Raw genomic sequence first — 19,610 nt, forward strand, 5'->3', positions numbered from 1 at the left:
TACACCTACACCCTAGATCCTCTATCAGTTCCAGCTGTTTACACAACCGAAGTAGTATCAGGATCATCTACTGCTACAGAAGTCGTATCCTTCTACAGTACCACCAATTCCGCTGGTGACGAAGTTGTGGTTTCTACCACCTACACCCTAGGTCCTCTATCAGTTCCAGCTGTTTACACAACCGAAGTAGTATCAGGATCATCTACTGCTACAGAAGTCGTATCCTTCTACAGCACCACCAATTCCGCTGGTGACGAAGTTGTGGCTTCTACCACCTACACCCTAGGTCCTCTATCAGTTCCAGCTGTTTACACAACCGAAGTAGTATCAGGATCATCTACTGCTACAGAAGTCGTTTCCTTCTACAGCACCACCAATTCCGCTGGTGACGAAGTTCTGGTTTCTACCACCTACACCCTAGATCCTCTATCAGTTCCAGCTGTTTACACAACCGAAGTAGTATCAGGATCATCTACTGCTACAGAAGTCGTTTCCTTCTACAGCACCACCAATTCCGCTGGTGACGAAGTTCTGGTTTCTACCACCTACACCCTAGGTCCTCTATCAGTTCCAGCTGTTTACACAACCGAAGTAGTATCAGGATCATCTACTGCTACAGAAGTCGTTTCCTTCTACAGCACCACCAATTCCGCTGGTGACGAAGTTCTGGTTTCTACCACCTACACCCTAGATCCTCTATCAGTTCCAGCTGTTTACACAACCGAAGTAGTATCAGGATCATCTACTGCTACAGAAGTCGTTTCCTTCTACAGCACCACCAATTCCGCTGGTGACGAAGTTGTGGCTTCTACCACCTACACCCTAGGTCCTCTATCAGTTCCAGCTGTTTACACAACCGAAGTAGTATCAGGATCATCTACTGCTACAGAAGTCGTTTCCTTCTACAGCACCACCAATTCCGCTGGTGACGAAGTTGTGGCTTCTACCACCTACACCCTAGGTCCTCTATCAGTTCCAGCTGTTTACACAACCGAAGTAGTATCAGGATCATCTACCGTTACCGAAGTCGTTTCCTTCTACAGCACCACCAATTCCGCTGGTGACGAAGTTCTGGTTTCTACCACCTACACCCTAGATCCTCTATCAGTTCCAGCTGTTTACACAACCGAAGTAGTATCAGGATCATCTACTGCTACAGAAGTCGTATCCTTCTACAGTACCACCAATTCCGCTGGTGACGAAGTTGTGGTTTCTACCACCTACACCCTAGGTCCTCTATTAGTTCCAGCTGTTTACACAACCGAAGTAGTATCAGGATCATCTACTGCTACAGAAGTGGTATCCTTCTACAGCACCACCAATTCCGCTGGTGACGAAGTTGTGGCTTCTACCACCTACACCCTAGGTCCTCTATCAGTTCCAGCTGTTTACACAACCGAAGTAGTATCAGGATCATCTACTGCTACAGAAGTCGTTTCCTTCTACAGCACCACCAATTCCGCTGGTGACGAAGTTGTGGCTTCTACCACTTACACCCTAGGTCCTCTATCAGTTCCAGCTGTTTACACAACCGAAGTAGTATCAGGATCATCTACTGCTACAGAAGTCGTTTCCTTCTACAGCACCACCAATTCCGCTGGTGACGAAGTTCTGGCTTCTACCACCTACACCCTAGGTCCTCTATCAGTTCCAGCTGTTTACACAACCGAAGTAGTATCAGGATCATCTACTGCTACAGAAGTCGTATCCTTCTACAGCACCACCAATTCCGCTGGTGACGAAGTTGTGGCTTCTACCACCTACACCCTAGGTCCTCTATCAGTTCCAGCTGTTTACACAACCGAAGTAGTATCAGGATCATCTACTGCTACAGAAGTCGTTTCCTTCTACAGCACCACCAATTCCGCTGGTGACGAAGTTGTGGCTTCTACCACCTACACCCTAGGTCCTCTATCAGTTCCAGCTGTTTACACAACCGAAGTAGTATCAGGATCATCTACCGTTACCGAAGTCGTTTCCTTCTACAGCACCACCAATTCCGCTGGTGACGAAGTTCTGGTTTCTACCACCTACACCCTAGATCCTCTATCAGTTCCAGCTGTTTACACAACCGAAGTAGTATCAGGATCATCTACCGTTACCGAAGTCGTTTCCTTCTACAGCACCACCAATTCCGCTGGTGACGAAGTTCTGGTTTCTACCACCTACACCCTAGATCCTCTATCAGTTCCAGCTGTTTACACAACCGAAGTAGTATCAGGATCATCTACTGCTACAGAAGTCGTATCCTTCTACAGTACCACCAATTCCGCTGGTGACGAAGTTGTGGTTTCTACCACCTACACCCTAGGTCCTCTATCAGTTCCAGCTGTTTACACAACCGAAGTAGTATCAGGATCATCTACTGCTACAGAAGTCGTATCCTTCTACAGCACCACCAATTCCGCTGGTGACGAAGTTGTGGCTTCTACCACCTACACCCTAGGTCCTCTATCAGTTCCAGCTGTTTACACAACCGAAGTAGTATCAGGATCATCTACTGCTACAGAAGTCGTTTCCTTCTACAGCACCACCAATTCCGCTGGTGACGAAGTTCTGGTTTCTACCACCTACACCCTAGATCCTCTATCAGTTCCAGCTGTTTACACAACCGAAGTAGTATCAGGATCATCTACTGCTACAGAAGTCGTTTCCTTCTACAGCACCACCAATTCCGCTGGTGACGAAGTTCTGGTTTCTACCACCTACACCCTAGGTCCTCTATCAGTTCCAGCTGTTTACACAACCGAAGTAGTATCAGGATCATCTACTGCTACAGAAGTCGTTTCCTTCTACAGCACCACCAATTCCGCTGGTGACGAAGTTGTGGCTTCTACCACCTACACCCTAGGTCCTCTATCAGTTCCAGCTGTTTACACAACCGAAGTAGTATCAGGATCATCTACTGCTACAGAAGTCGTTTCCTTCTACAGCACCACCAATTCCGCTGGTGACGAAGTTGTGGCTTCTACCACCTACACCCTAGGTCCTCTATCAGTTCCAGCTGTTTACACAACCGAAGTAGTATCAGGATCATCTACCGTTACCGAAGTCGTTTCCTTCTACAGCACCACCAATTCCGCTGGTGACGAAGTTCTGGTTTCTACCACCTACACCCTAGATCCTCTATCAGTTCCAGCTGTTTACACAACCGAAGTAGTATCAGGATCATCTACTGCTACAGAAGTCGTATCCTTCTACAGTACCACCAATTCCGCTGGTGACGAAGTTGTGGTTTCTACCACCTACACCCTAGGTCCTCTATTAGTTCCAGCTGTTTACACAACCGAAGTAGTATCAGGATCATCTACTGCTACAGAAGTGGTATCCTTCTACAGCACCACCAATTCCGCTGGTGACGAAGTTCTGGTTTCTACCACCTACACCCTAGGTCCTCTATCAGCTCCAGCTGCTTACACAACCGAAGTAGTATCAGGATCATCTACTGCTACCGAAGTCGTATCCTTCTACAGCACCACCAATTCCGCTGGTGACGAAGTTGTGGCTTCTACCACCTACACCCTAGGTCCTCTATCAGTTCCAGCTGCTTACACAAGCGAAGTAGTATCAGGATCATCTACTGCTACAGAAGTCGTATCCTTCTACAGCACCACCAATTCCGCTGGTGACGAAGTTGTGGCTTCTACCACCTACACCCTAGGTCCTCTATCAGTTCCAGCTGTTTACACAACCGAAGTAGTATCAGGATCATCTACTGCTACAGAAGTCGTTTCCTTCTACAGCACCACCAATTCCGCTGGTGACGAAGTTGTGGCTTCTACCACCTACACCCTAGGTCCTCTATCAGTTCCAGCTGTTTACACAACCGAAGTAGTATCAGGATCATCTACTGCTACAGAAGTCGTTTCCTTCTACAGCACCACCAATTCCGCTGGTGACGAAGTTCTGGTTTCTACCACCTACACCCTAGATCCTCTATCAGTTCCAGCTGTTTACACAACCGAAGTAGTATCAGGATCATCTACTGCTACAGAAGTCGTTTCCTTCTACAGCACCACCAATTCCGCTGGTGACGAAGTTCTGGTTTCTACCACCTACACCCTAGGTCCTCTATCAGTTCCAGCTGTTTACACAACCGAAGTAGTATCAGGATCATCTACTGCTACAGAAGTCGTTTCCTTCTACAGCACCACCAATTCCGCTGGTGACGAAGTTCTGGTTTCTACCACCTACACCCTAGATCCTCTATCAGTTCCAGCTGTTTACACAACCGAAGTAGTATCAGGATCATCTACTGCTACAGAAGTCGTTTCCTTCTACAGCACCACCAATTCCGCTGGTGACGAAGTTGTGGCTTCTACCACCTACACCCTAGGTCCTCTATCAGTTCCAGCTGTTTACACAACCGAAGTAGTATCAGGATCATCTACTGCTACAGAAGTCGTTTCCTTCTACAGCACCACCAATTCCGCTGGTGACGAAGTTGTGGCTTCTACCACCTACACCCTAGGTCCTCTATCAGTTCCAGCTGTTTACACAACCGAAGTAGTATCAGGATCATCTACCGTTACCGAAGTCGTTTCCTTCTACAGCACCACCAATTCCGCTGGTGACGAAGTTCTGGTTTCTACCACCTACACCCTAGATCCTCTATCAGTTCCAGCTGTTTACACAACCGAAGTAGTATCAGGATCATCTACTGCTACAGAAGTCGTATCCTTCTACAGTACCACCAATTCCGCTGGTGACGAAGTTGTGGTTTCTACCACCTACACCCTAGGTCCTCTATTAGTTCCAGCTGTTTACACAACCGAAGTAGTATCAGGATCATCTACTGCTACAGAAGTGGTATCCTTCTACAGCACCACCAATTCCGCTGGTGACGAAGTTGTGGCTTCTACCACCTACACCCTAGGTCCTCTATCAGTTCCAGCTGTTTACACAACCGAAGTAGTATCAGGATCATCTACTGCTACAGAAGTCGTTTCCTTCTACAGCACCACCAATTCCGCTGGTGACGAAGTTGTGGCTTCTACCACTTACACCCTAGGTCCTCTATCAGTTCCAGCTGTTTACACAACCGAAGTAGTATCAGGATCATCTACTGCTACAGAAGTCGTTTCCTTCTACAGCACCACCAATTCCGCTGGTGACGAAGTTCTGGCTTCTACCACCTACACCCTAGGTCCTCTATCAGTTCCAGCTGTTTACACAACCGAAGTAGTATCAGGATCATCTACTGCTACAGAAGTCGTATCCTTCTACAGCACCACCAATTCCGCTGGTGACGAAGTTGTGGCTTCTACCACCTACACCCTAGGTCCTCTATCAGTTCCAGCTGTTTACACAACCGAAGTAGTATCAGGATCATCTACTGCTACAGAAGTCGTTTCCTTCTACAGCACCACCAATTCCGCTGGTGACGAAGTTCTGGTTTCTACCACCTACACCCTAGATCCTCTATCAGTTCCAGCTGTTTACACAACCGAAGTAGTATCAGGATCATCTACTGCTACAGAAGTCGTTTCCTTCTACAGCACCACCAATTCCGCTGGTGACGAAGTTCTGGTTTCTACCACCTACACCCTAGGTCCTCTATCAGTTCCAGCTGTTTACACAACCGAAGTAGTATCAGGATCATCTACTGCTACAGAAGTCGTTTCCTTCTACAGCACCACCAATTCCGCTGGTGACGAAGTTCTGGTTTCTACCACCTACACCCTAGATCCTCTATCAGTTCCAGCTGTTTACACAACCGAAGTAGTATCAGGATCATCTACTGCTACAGAAGTCGTTTCCTTCTACAGCACCACCAATTCCGCTGGTGACGAAGTTCTGGTTTCTACCACCTACACCCTAGATCCTCTATCAGTTCCAGCTGCTTACACAAGTGAAGTAGTATCAGGATCATCTACTGCTACAGAAGTCGTATCCTTCTACAGCACCACCAATTCCGCTGGTGACGAAGTTGTGGCTTCTACCACCTACACCCTAGGTCCTCTATCAGTTCCAGCTGTTTACACAACCGAAGTAGTATCAGGATCATCTACTGCTACAGAAGTCGTTTCCTTCTACAGCACCACCAATTCCGCTGGTGACGAAGTTGTGGCTTCTACCACCTACACCCTAGGTCCTCTATCAGTTCCAGCTGTTTACACAACCGAAGTAGTATCAGGATCATCTACTGCTACAGAAGTCGTATCCTTCTACAGCACCACCAATTCCGCTGGTGACGAAGTTGTGGCTTCTACCACCTACACCCTAGGTCCTCTATCAGTTCCAGCTGTTTACACAACCGAAGTAGTATCAGGATCATCTACTGCTACAGAAGTCGTTTCCTTCTACAGCACCACCAATTCCGCTGGTGACGAAGTTGTGGCTTCTACCACCTACACCCTAGGTCCTCTATCAGTTCCAGCTGTTTACACAACCGAAGTAGTATCAGGATCATCTACCGTTACCGAAGTCGTTTCCTTCTACAGCACCACCAATTCCGCTGGTGACGAAGTTCTGGTTTCTACCACCTACACCCTAGATCCTCTATCAGTTCCAGCTGTTTACACAACCGAAGTAGTATCAGGATCATCTACTGCTACAGAAGTCGTATCCTTCTACAGCACCACCAATTCCGCTGGTGACGAAGTTCTGGTTTCTACCACCTACACCCTAGGTCCTCTATCAGTTCCAGCTGCTTCCACAACCGAAATAGTATCAGGATCATCTACTGTTACTGAAGTGATCTCCTTCTACAGCACCACCAATTCCGCTGGTGACGAAGTTCTGGTTTCTACCACCTACACCCTAGGACCGCTATCAGTTCCAGCTGCTTCCACAACCGAAGTAGTATCAGGATCATCTACTGCTACCGAAGTGATCTCCTTCTACAGCACCACCAATTCCGCTGGTGACGAAGTTGTGGTTTCTACCACCTACACCCTAGGTTCTCTATCTGTTCCAGCTGTTTACACAACCGAAGTAGTATCAGGATCATCTACTGCTACCGAAGTGATCTCCTTCTACAGCGCCACCAATTCCGCTGGTGACGAAGTTCTGGCTTCTACCACCTACACCCTAGGACCTCTATCTGATCCAGCTGCTTCCACAACCGAAATAGTATCAGGATCATTTACTGTTACTGAAGTGATCTCCTTCTACAGCACCACCAATTCCGCCGGTGACGAAGTGGTGGCTTCTACCACCTACACCCTAGGACCGCTATCAGTTCCAGCTGCTTCCACAACCGAAGTAGTATCAGGATCATCTACTGCTACCGAAGTCGTATCATTCTACAGCACCACCAATTCCGCTGGTGACGAAGTTCTGGTTTCTACCACCTACACCCTAGGACCTCTATCTGATCCAGCTGCTTCCACAACCGAAATAGTATCAGGATCATCTACTGTTACTGAAGTGATCTCCTTCTACAGCACCACCAATTCCGCTGGTGACGAAGTTCTGGTTCCTACCACCTACACCCTAGGACCGCTATCAGTTCCAGCTGTTTACACAACCGAAGTAGTATCAGGATCATCTACTGCTACAGAAGTCGTATCCTTCTACAGCACCACCAATTCCGCTGGTGACGAAGTTGTGGCTTCTACCACCTACACCCTAGGTCCTCTATCAGTTCCAGCTGTTTACACAACCGAAGTAGTATCAGGATCATCTACCGTTACCGAAGTCGTTTCCTTCTACAGCACCACCAATTCCGCTGGTGACGAAGTTGTGGCTTCTACCACCTACACCCTAGGTCCTCTATCAGTTCCAGCTGTTTACACAACCGAAGTAGTATCAGGATCATCTACTGCTACAGAAGTCGTATCCTTCTACAGCACCACCAATTCCGCTGGTGACGAAGTTCTGACTTCTACCACCTACACCCTAGGTCCTCTATCAGTTCCAGCTGTTTACACAACCGAAGTAGTATCAGGATCATCTACTGCTACAGAAGTCGTATCCTTCTACAGCACCACCAATTCCGCTGGTGACGAAGTTGTGGCTTCTACCACCTACACCCTAGGTCCTCTATCAGTTCCAGCTGTTTACACAACCGAAGTAGTATCAGGATCATCTACTGCTACAGAAGTCGTTTCCTTCTACAGCACCACCAATTCCGCTGGTGACGAAGTTGTGGCTTCTACCACCTACACCCTAGGTCCTCTATCAGTTCCAGCTGTTTACACAACCGAAGTAGTATCAGGATCATCTACTGCTACAGAAGTCGTATCCTTCTACAGCACCACCAATTCCGCTGGTGACGAAGTTGTGGCTTCTACCACCTACACCCTAGGTCCTCTATCAGTTCCAGCTGTTTACACAACCGAAGTAGTATCAGGATCATCTACTGCTACAGAAGTCGTTTCCTTCTACAGCACCACCAATTCCGCTGGTGACGAAGTTGTGGCTTCTACCACCTACACCCTAGGTCCTCTATCAGTTCCAGCTGTTTACACAACCGAAGTAGTATCAGGATCATCTACTGCTACCGAAGTCGTATCCTTCTACAGCACCACCAATTCCGCTGGTGACGAAGTTGTGGCTTCTACCACCTACACCCTAGGTCCTCTATCAGTTCCAGCTGTTTACACAACCGAAGTAGTATCAGGATCATCTACTGCTACAGAAGTCGTTTCCTTCTACAGCACCACCAATTCCGCTGGTGACGAAGTTGTGACTTCTACCACCTACACCCTAGGTCCTCTATCAGTTCCAGCTGCTTACACAAGTGAAGTAGTATCAGGATCATCTACCGTTACCGAAGTCGTTTCCTTCTACAGCACCACCAATTCCGCTGGTGACGAAGTTCTGGTTTCTACCACCTACACCCTAGATCCTCTATCAGTTCCAGCTGTTTACACAACCGAAGTAGTATCAGGATCATCTACCGTTACCGAAGTCGTTTCCTTCTACAGCACCACCAATTCCGCTGGTGACGAAGTTGTGGCTTCTACCACCTACACCCTAGGTCCTCTATCAGTTCCAGCTGTTTACACAACCGAAGTAGTATCAGGATCATCTACTGCTACAGAAGTCGTATCCTTCTACAGCACCACCAATTCCGCTGGTGACGAAGTTGTGGCTTCTACCACCTACACCCTAGGTCCTCTATCAGTTCCAGCTGTTTACACAACCGAAGTAGTATCAGGATCATCTACTGCTACAGAAGTCGTATCCTTCTACAGCACCACCAATTCCGCTGGTGACGAAGTTGTGGCTTCTACCACCTACACCCTAGGTCCTCTATCAGTTCCAGCTGTTTACACAACCGAAGTAGTATCAGGATCATCTACTGCTACAGAAGTCGTTTCCTTCTACAGCACCACCAATTCCGCTGGTGACGAAGTTCTGGTTTCTACCACCTACACCCTAGATCCTCTATCAGTTCCAGCTGTTTACACAACCGAAGTAGTATCAGGATCATCTACTGCTACAGAAGTCGTTTCCTTCTACAGCACCACCAATTCCGCTGGTGACGAAGTTCTGGTTTCTACCACCTACACCCTAGGTCCTCTATCAGTTCCAGCTGTTTACACAACCGAAGTAGTATCAGGATCATCTACCGTTACCGAAGTCGTTTCCTTCTACAGCACCACCAATTCCGCTGGTGACGAAGTTCTGGTTTCTACCACCTACACCCTAGATCCTCTATCAGTTCCAGCTGTTTACACAACCGAAGTAGTATCAGGATCATCTACTGCTACAGAAGTCGTTTCCTTCTACAGCACCACCAATTCCGCTGGTGACGAAGTTGTGGCTTCTACCACTTACACCCTAGGTCCTCTATCAGTTCCAGCTGTTTACACAACCGAAGTAGTATCAGGATCATCTACTGCTACAGAAGTCGTTTCCTTCTACAGCACCACCAATTCCGCTGGTGACGAAGTTGTGGCTTCTACCACCTACACCCTAGGTCCTCTATCAGTTCCAGCTGTTTACACAACCGAAGTAGTATCAGGATCATCTACTGCTACAGAAGTCGTATCCTTCTACAGCACCACCAATTCCGCTGGTGACGAAGTTGTGGCTTCTACCACCTACACCCTAGGTCCTCTATCAGTTCCAGCTGTTTACACAACCGAAGTAGTATCAGGATCATCTACCGTTACCGAAGTCGTTTCCTTCTACAGCACCACCAATTCCGCTGGTGACGAAGTTCTGGTTTCTACCACCTACACCCTAGATCCTCTATCAGTTCCAGCTGTTTACACAACCGAAGTAGTATCAGGATCATCTACTGCTACAGAAGTCGTATCCTTCTACAGCACCACCAATTCCGCTGGTGACGAAGTTCTGGTTTCTACCACCTACACCCTAGGTCCTCTATCAGTTCCAGCTGCTTACACAACCGAAGTAGTATCAGGATCATCTACTGCTACCGAAGTCGTATCCTTCTACAGCACCACCAATTCCGCTGGTGACGAAGTTGTGGCTTCTACCACCTACACCCTAGGTCCTCTATCAGTTCCAGCTGTTTACACAAGCGAAGTAGTATCAGGATCATCTACTGCTACAGAAGTCGTATCCTTCTACAGCACCACCAATTCCGCTGGTGACGAAGTTGTGGCTTCTACCACCTACACCCTAGGTCCTCTATCAGTTCCAGCTGTTTACACAACCGAAGTAGTATCAGGATCATCTACTGCTACCGAAGTAGTATCCTTCTACAGCACCACCAATTCCGCTGGTGACGAAGTTCTGGTTTCTACCACTTACACCTTACTACCGCTATCAGTTCCAGCTGCTTCCACAACCGAAGTAGTATCAGGATCATCTACTGCTACTGAAGTCGTATACTTCTACAGCACCACCAATTCCGCTGGTGACGAAGTTCTGGTTTCTACCACCTACACCCTAGGTCCTCTATCAGTTCCAGCTGCTTCCACAACCGAAGTAGTATCAGGATCATCTACTGTTACTGAAGTGATCTCCTTCTACAGCACCACCAATTCCGCTGGTGACGAAGTTCTGGTTTCTACCACCTACACCCTAGGTCCCCTATCTGTTCCAGCTGTTTACACAACCGAAGTAGTATCAGGATCATCTACTGCTACCGAAGTCGTATCCTTCTACAGCACCACCAATTCCGCTGGTGACGAAGTGGTGGCTTCTACCACCTACACCCTAGGTTCTCTATCTGTTCCAGCTGTTTACACAACCGAAGTAGTATCAGGATCATCTACTGCTACCGAAGTGATCTCCTTCTACAGCGCCACCAATTCCGCTGGTGACGAAGTTCTGGCTTCTACCACCTACACCCTAGGACCTCTATCTGATCCAGCTGCTTCCACAACCGAAATAGTATCAGGATCATTTACTGTTACTGAAGTGATCTCCTTCTACAGCACCACCAATTCCGCCGGTGACGAAGTGGTGGCTTCTACCACCTACACCCTAGGACCGCTATCAGTTCCAGCTGCTTCCACAACCGAAGTAGTATCAGGATCATCTACTGCTACCGAAGTCGTATCATTCTACAGCACCACCAATTCCGCTGGTGACGAAGTTCTGGTTTCTACCACCTACACCCTAGGACCTCTATCTGATCCAGCTGCTTCCACAACCGAAATAGTATCAGGATCATCTACTGTTACTGAAGTGATCTCCTTCTACAGCACCACCAATTCCGCTGGTGACGAAGTTCTGGTTCCTACCACCTACACCCTAGGACCGCTATCAGTTCCAGCTGCTTCCACAACCGAAGTAGTATCAGGATCATCTACTGCTACCGAAGTCGTATCCTTCTACAGCACCACCAATCCCGCTGGTGACGAAGTTCTGGTTTCTACCACTTACACCCTAGGTCCTCTATCTGTTCCAGTTGCTTCCACAACCGAAGTAGTATCAGGATCATCTATTGTTACTGAAGTCGTATCCTTCTACAGCACCACCAATTCCGCTGGTGACGAAGTTCTGGTTTCTACCACCTACACCCCAGTACCTCTATCAGTTCCAGCTGTTTACACAACCGAAGTAGTATCAGGATCATCTACTGCTACCGAAGTAGTATCCTTCTACAGCACCACCAATTCCGCTGGTGACGAAGTTCTGGTTTCTACCACTTACACCTTACTACCGCTATCAGTTCCAGCTGCTTCCACAACCGAAGTAGTATCAGGATCATCTACTGCTACTGAAGTCGTATACTTCTACAGCACCACCAATTCCGCTGGTGACGAAGTTCTGGTTTCTACCACCTACACCCTAGGTCCTCTATCTGTTCCAGTTGCTTCCACAACCGAAGTAGTATCAGGATCATCTACTGCTACCGAAGTGATTTCCTTCTACAGCACCACCAATTCCGCTGGTGACGAAGTTCTGGTTTCTACCACCTACACCCTAGGACCGCTATCAGTTCCAGCTGCTTCCACAACCGAAGTAGTATCAGGATCATCTACTGTTACTGAAGTGATCTCCTTCTACAGCACCACTAATCCCGCTGGTGACGAAGTTCTGGTTTCTATCACCTACACCCCAGGACCTCTATCAGTTCCAGCTGCTTCCACAACCGAAGTAGTATCAGGATCATCTATTGTTACTGAAGTCGTATCCTTCTACAGCACCACCAATTCCGCTGGTGACGAAGTTGTGGTTTCTATCACCTACACCCTAGGTCCTCTATCAGTTCCAGCTGCTTCCACAACCGAAGTAGTATCAGGATCATCTACTGTTACTGAAGTGATCTCCTTCTACAGCACCACCAATTCCGCTGGTGACGAAGTTCTGGTTTCTACCACCTACACCCTAGGTCCCCTATCTGTTCCAGCTGTTTACACAACCGAAGTAGTATCAGGATCATCTACTGCTACCGAAGTCGTATCCTTCTACAGCACCACCAATTCCGCTGGTGACGAAGTGGTGGCTTCTACCACCTACACCCTAGGTCCTCTATCAGTTCCAGCTGCTTCCACAACCGAAGTAGTATCAGGATCATCTACTGTTACCGAAGTCGTATCCTTCTACAGCACCACCAATTCCGCTGGTGACGAAGTTCTGGTTTCTACCACCTACACCCTAGGTCCTCTATCAGTTCCAGCTGCTTCCACAAGCGAAGTAGTATCAGGATCATCTATTGTTACTGAAGTGATCTCCTTCTACAGCACCACCAATTCCGCTGGTGACGAAGTTCTGGTTTCTACCACTTACACCCTAGGTCCTCTATCTGATCCAGCTGCTTCCACAACCGAAGTAGTATCAGGATCATCTACTGCTACCGAAGTCGTATCCTTCTACAGCACCACCAATTCCGCTGGTGACGAAGTGGTGGCTTCTACCACCTACACCCTAGGTCCTCTATCAGTTCCAGCTGCTTCCACAACCGAAGTAGTATCAGGATCATCTACTGTTACCGAAGTCGTATCCTTCTACAGCACCACCAATTCCGCTGGTGACGAAGTTCTGGCTTCTACCACCTACACCCTAGGACCTCTATCTGTTCCAGTTGCTTCCACAACCGAAGTAGTATCAGGATCATCTATTGTTACTGAAGTCGTATCCTTCTACAGCACCACCAATTCCGCTGGTGACGAAGTTCTGGTTTCTACCACCTACACCCCAGTACCTCTATCAGTTCCAGCTGCTTCCACAACCGAAGTAGTATCAGGATCATCTACTGCTACTGAAGTGATCTCCTTCTACAGCACCACCAATTCCGCTGGTGACGAAGTTCTGGCTTCTACCACCTACACCCTAGGACCTCTATCTGATCCAGCTGCTTCCACAACCGAAATAGTATCAGGATCATCTACTGTTACCGAAGTGATCTCCTTCTACAGCACCACCAATTCCGCCGGTGACGAAGTGGTGGCTTCTACCACCTACACCCTAGGACCGCTATTTGTTCCAGCTGCTTCCACAACCGAAGTAGTATCAGGATCATCTACTGTTACTGAAGTGATCTCCTTCTACAGCACCACCAATCCCGCTGGTGACGAAGTTCTGGTTTCTACCACTTACACCCTAGGTCCTCTATCTGATCCAGCTGCTTCCACAACCGAAGTAGTATCAGGATCATCTACTGCTACCGAAGTCGTATCCTTCTACAGCACCACCAATTCCGCTGGTGACGAAGTGGTGGCTTCTACCACCTACACCCTAGGTCCTCTATCAGTTCCAGCTGCTTCCACAACCGAAGTAGTATCAGGATCATCTACTGTTACCGAAGTCGTATCCTTCTACAGCACCACCAATTCCGCTGGTGACGAAGTTCTGGCTTCTACCACCTACACCCTAGGACCTCTATCTGTTCCAGTTGCTTCCACAACCGAAGTAGTATCAGGATCATCTATTGTTACCGAAGTCGTATCCTTCTACAGCACCACCAATTCCGCTGGTGACGAAGTGGTGGCTTCTACCACCTACACCCTAGGTCCTCTATCAGTTCCAGCTGCTTCCACAACCGAAGTAGTATCAGGATCATCTACTGTTACCGAAGTCGTATCCTTCTACAGCACCACCAATTCCGCTGGTGACGAAGTGGTGGCTTCTACCACCTACACCCTAGGTCCTCTATCTGATCCAGCTGCTTCCACAACCGAAGTAGTATCAGGATCATCTACTGCTACCGAAGTCGTATCCTTCTACAGCACCACCAATTCCGCTGGTGACGAAGTTGTGGTTTCTACCACTTACACCCAAGGTCCTCTATCAGTTCCAGCTGCTTCCACAACCGAAGTAGTATCAGGATCATCTACTGCTACCGAAGTCGTATCCTTCTACAGCACCACCAATTCCGCTGGTGACGAAGTTGTGGTTTCTACCACTTACACCCTAGGTTCTCTATCAGTTCCAGCTGTTTACACAACCGAAGTAGTATCAGGATCATCTACTGCTACCGAAGTCGTATCCTTCTACAGCACCACCAATTCCGCTGGTGACGAAGTTGTGGTTTCTACCACCTACACCCTAGGTTCTCTATCAGTTCCAGCTGTTTACACAACCGAAGTAGTATCAGGATCATCTACTGCTACCGAAGTCGTATCCTTCTACAGCACCACCAATTCCTCTGGTGACGAAGTGGTGGCTTCTACCACCTACACCCTAGGTCCTCTATCTGATCCAGCTGTTTACACAACCGAAGTAGTATCAGGATCATCTACTGCTACAGAAGTTGTATCGTTTTATAATACCTTCTATGAATCCCAGGTCCAGAGAGTTTCATTGTATGATCCTGCAGTAGGATATTTTAATGTGTCTTCCGTTGTTGTTTTAAGTAAAAGTTTAGATTTTGTTATTAGTAGTAACAGTGGAATTCGTAGCGCACCTGTTGAAAGTTGTGTATCAAGTACTGTTATTATTTTGAGACATTATTCAGTGAATGCTGATGGTACTGCCACCATACTGAGTAAATCTTCCAGCGGAGAGACAGACTCTGTATTTACAAATCATAAATCTTCAAATGCCAATCCAATATCCAGTAATTTAATATGCACTTCTTGCGATGTGACATCTTCAACTAATGTTGAATCAGTACATAAATCCACTGATATAATTGGATCGATTCCAGAGAATTTGTCAAACGTTAGAACCTCATTTATGAGCTCTCCTATTGCTAGGGAGACTCCTACAGCAACAGAAAATAATAGTTCGGACAAAACAGTCAATGATGTTACTATACTAATTATTTCTAGCCATAAAATTGTTATAACCCCATCAATTCCATCATCTACTGCTGCTAGTGAGACTACTAACCTAACGGACAATACTGCTACTCACATTACTCCCAACGACCCAGCAGACAACATTTCTACTCACATTACTTCAACCGACCCAGCAGATAATACTACAAGTACAACCTCATCAGTTCCACCAGCTTCTGTTGCTAGTGAGACTACTAACCCAACAGACAACACTTCTACTCACATCACTTCAACCGACTCTGCACGTCACACAACTGTTATAACCTCATCAGTTCCACCATCTTCTGCTGCTAGTGAGACTACTAACCTAACAGACAATACTGCTACTCACATTACTTCAAACGACCCAACAGACAACATTTTTACTCACATTACTTCAACCGACCCAGCAGATAATACTACAAGTACAACCTCATCAGTTCCACCAGCTTCTGTTGCTAGTGAGACTACTAACCCAACAGACAATACTGCTACTCACATTACTTCAACCGACAAAGCAGATAATACTACAAGTACGACCTCATCAGTTCCAAATTCTAATACACAAAGTGTAACTACATTAGTTCCATCAGGTAGCTCTATGACGGCCGTATCTTCAGATTTGAATATTTTTGTCACTGATGATGTCACATCTTCTGGATATAACCCATCTGCTACTGTAGGTATTTCTTCTACTTATGAAGGTGCAGGTTTATCACGTAAGATAAGCAATTCCTTATCCGGTTTGATTGGTATGATTGTTTTGGCAATTTTGGTTTAGTCTATTTCTAATTTATAACTACAGTTTTTAGTTCGTTAATTTTTTCAAATATTGTATAAATAATCAAGACAATATATATTTTTTGTGTTATTTTATTAGATTTAAATTTAGAGAAGTGGCTGTTTTTCATCAGATCCATATTAAAATACTGTTCTTGTTTTATTAGATGAAAGGTTTATGCTATATAAAGGGATATTTTTCTATCTTAATAAAACTATTCGTATCCTCTATCTAATATATATACATAGTACTGTATAATACAATATAATATAAGAATTAACGTCCCAATAATATAGCTTACAATAATGGATCAACAAAAGAATGACAACTTCGAAACTGTTAATTACTGCTTCTCAGTTTCATTAAGATAGAAAACTATCCCTTTATATAGCTTAAGGATAGCATCTAATTATTCTAATTAGATGCTGATTTGCTGGCTTGTTTCTAATGCTAACCATATTTCAACATGAAAATGGTATAACAAATTGAACTTATTTTAAGAAACAATAACTCGTTGGAACCTATACCATTAAATTGTATGAAATTTTGTGTATTGGAATATGTTCAGTATTAGAAATATGACCATCAACCCAGCAGACCAGAATAACCAGCATCTAATTAGAATAATTAGATGAAATGTTTAAGCTATATAAAAAGATATCTTTTAATTTTAATGAAACTATTCATACCCTCTATCTAATCCTTCTATAATTAAATATAATACAAGGATTAGCGTTCCAATAATAGAGCTTATAATAATGAATTACAACCTCGAAACTGTTAATTACTCCTTCTCAGTTTCGAATTTGAGTCGACATATACTAGTGTATAACATTTTATGAACTTGATAATGTTATATAATTTAATAAATCAAATGGAATTTGATGTTGGGTTAAATAATTTGTGTTCAGTGTTTCTATTATTATTATTTTTGTGAAATCAATATGATATTTATAAATATTCAACTGTCTATATATCATCTGAGTTCTTTCTTTCTATGCATTAAGGATATTATTGTTAAAATAAATACATTATTACATATTATTTGGTATTGAAATGAGCAGTGGGCGAAACATCTTTTACAATACCAATCATATTATTAAATGTTTATTAAGTTAATAATATTTAAATATAAAATATGTCAAAGTGAAGTATTAATACACCAGAATATGAATATCATGTAGCTATAGTATGCATTTAAATTTGAGAGTTGTATATAAAGTAATAATGTACCCCTTCTTAAAACTATAATAGTGACTAAATTGGTGGTTGGTATCCTTTTTGCTTTGGCATGTCTTAGAAAAAGTTAATGTCACTTAAATCACTTTTATTTAAGTAAATATAGATTACAAATTGAATCAAGCATATTATATTAGAGAGTCAGTGGATGCATTATTATACTGTCTATCTGTGATGTATTGTTTGGTCGGTATTTGGTAAGTTTTAATTATTATATAGTTGTATAGTTAATTTGGTGTACATTAGAATAAAGTCTGTTATTCATGTATTCTAGAGAAACTTAATGTGGAGATCTGTATTAGAGAGTAAATATACTACTAATTAATAATGTTACTGATGTTTTCTTTATATGCAAGTTAGCATACTAAATAATATACAATAATATACACTAATATACAATAATATACAATAATAACTCTTTATAGCAATAAATGTAACTGAAGCTAGTTTTGGCAATTGTTATTCTAATTATTCCATTGAATCGCAGTAACCTTACTATTTAGGTATAACTGCACCTCTATTAAAAACACGGTGATATAATTTATGACATCCTTATGTGATAAGGATTTGGTATTGATTACGCTTAAGTACAAAGGGATAAAAATATTTATATATTTAATATTACTGTATAGTTATTATAATAGTTTGATAACCTCATATATCTTTTAACTAATAACCTTAAGTAATTATATCTAAGGCTTCTTTCCCTATATAAATACATTAATACATTAATATTTAATATTCCTGACAAAAAAATTCAAAATGATGAGATTTATGTTTTGTTAGTTTTATATTTAGTGCTATAAATATTATTTATTATCAGTTGGATAACAAAGAAACTCATATAAGAAAAAATATTACAAAATATAAAATTGTATTTTGAACTAAAAATTGTAAAATTATTTATATTAATATGTAATAAAGAGAAGAGTGTTTGCGCAGGTTCGAAACCAGGACGGCACCTATTTCTTGAGATTGGAATAGGTGAGTGTTATTGGACTGTTGATCAGGGTGGGACATGGTTGTACTGGAGTGATAGTGGATATATTAACTGAGATCTAAGGTATAAGTACAATTATACGTTAGTTGTTTATTCAAGCTCTTGGTTTTTTATAAATTCTAAATATAGTATACAAAATATAAAATATAATTTAGTTCATAAAGTGAACATTAGAAAAGAGAAAATATTTTCTAGAAACTTGAAATCTGGTCTGCTTATATACCTTTTGAAAACTAACAGTTACCCTGAATGTGTTCCTGTCAGCAAAGTATATCTTTCAGACATAGGGTTAGATCTGGATAACTTAAGATTGTCATCTACTGATTCCCAGAATCCAACAGCCCCCCGGAAGCTTTAGATGCAAGCTTTCCATAATAAATTAATTCTGTATGTTAATTTATTAAGTAGTTAAATTTGAGACTAATTCATCTCTTAAGGTTTCAAATTGGGATTTAGCTAAAATTTTAGTTAGGATATCAGCCTGTTGGTCTTTTGTATTAACATATTCCAAATCAACAATATCCTGTTCCACTGCATGTCTGATTTTGTGATATCTCAGTGCGATATGTTTAGTTCTTGGATGCATTACTGGATTCTTACTTAACTTAATTGCTGGTTCATTGTCAACATATAATTTTGTTTTGTTTAGTGTGAGATCCATAACAATAGTAAGATCACTAAACCATTCAATTTCTTAACAGCTTCACTAACAGCAATATATTCTGCCTCGGGGGAGGAAAACAAATGGTGTCTTTAATCTTTTAAATGACCAATTGACCAACCACCACTTAGCGAGGGACATAACCCCCCGTTAAAAGGCTATTCCCCAAAAAACCTGCGAAGCTTCAAAAAAACATTGACCTAAACGGTAAACCTGCCCAAAACCGAAACTTGGAACGAGATATTATAAGTTTTGCAAACCCAATAACCGCCTTAAATGAATTCCCAGGATCCTTAGGAACCGAAAACCCGGAAACCCTAACAAATTCGGGCGCCTGGTTAACAAAAAAAAATT

At 44.0% G+C, this 19,610-nt stretch overlaps 1 protein-coding gene across 1 annotated transcript; it reads left to right on the forward strand.

Moving 5' to 3' along the window:
• Positions 1 to 16,356, forward strand: Kpol_324p1 (uncharacterized protein; the record flags this gene model as incomplete). The annotated part of the gene is made up of 1 exon (XM_001642403.1): positions 1 to 16,356. A coding segment is annotated over one exon (16,356 nt), but the record flags the coding sequence as incomplete, so codon positions are not given.
• Between the last annotated feature and the right edge of the window lie 3,254 nt (positions 16,357 to 19,610).

The sequence above is a fragment of the Vanderwaltozyma polyspora genome, genomic scaffold, assembly GCF_000150035.1.
Source record: "Vanderwaltozyma polyspora DSM 70294 KpolScaffold324 genomic scaffold, whole genome shotgun sequence".
NCBI classification, from domain to species: domain Eukaryota; kingdom Fungi; phylum Ascomycota; class Saccharomycetes; order Saccharomycetales; family Saccharomycetaceae; genus Vanderwaltozyma; species Vanderwaltozyma polyspora.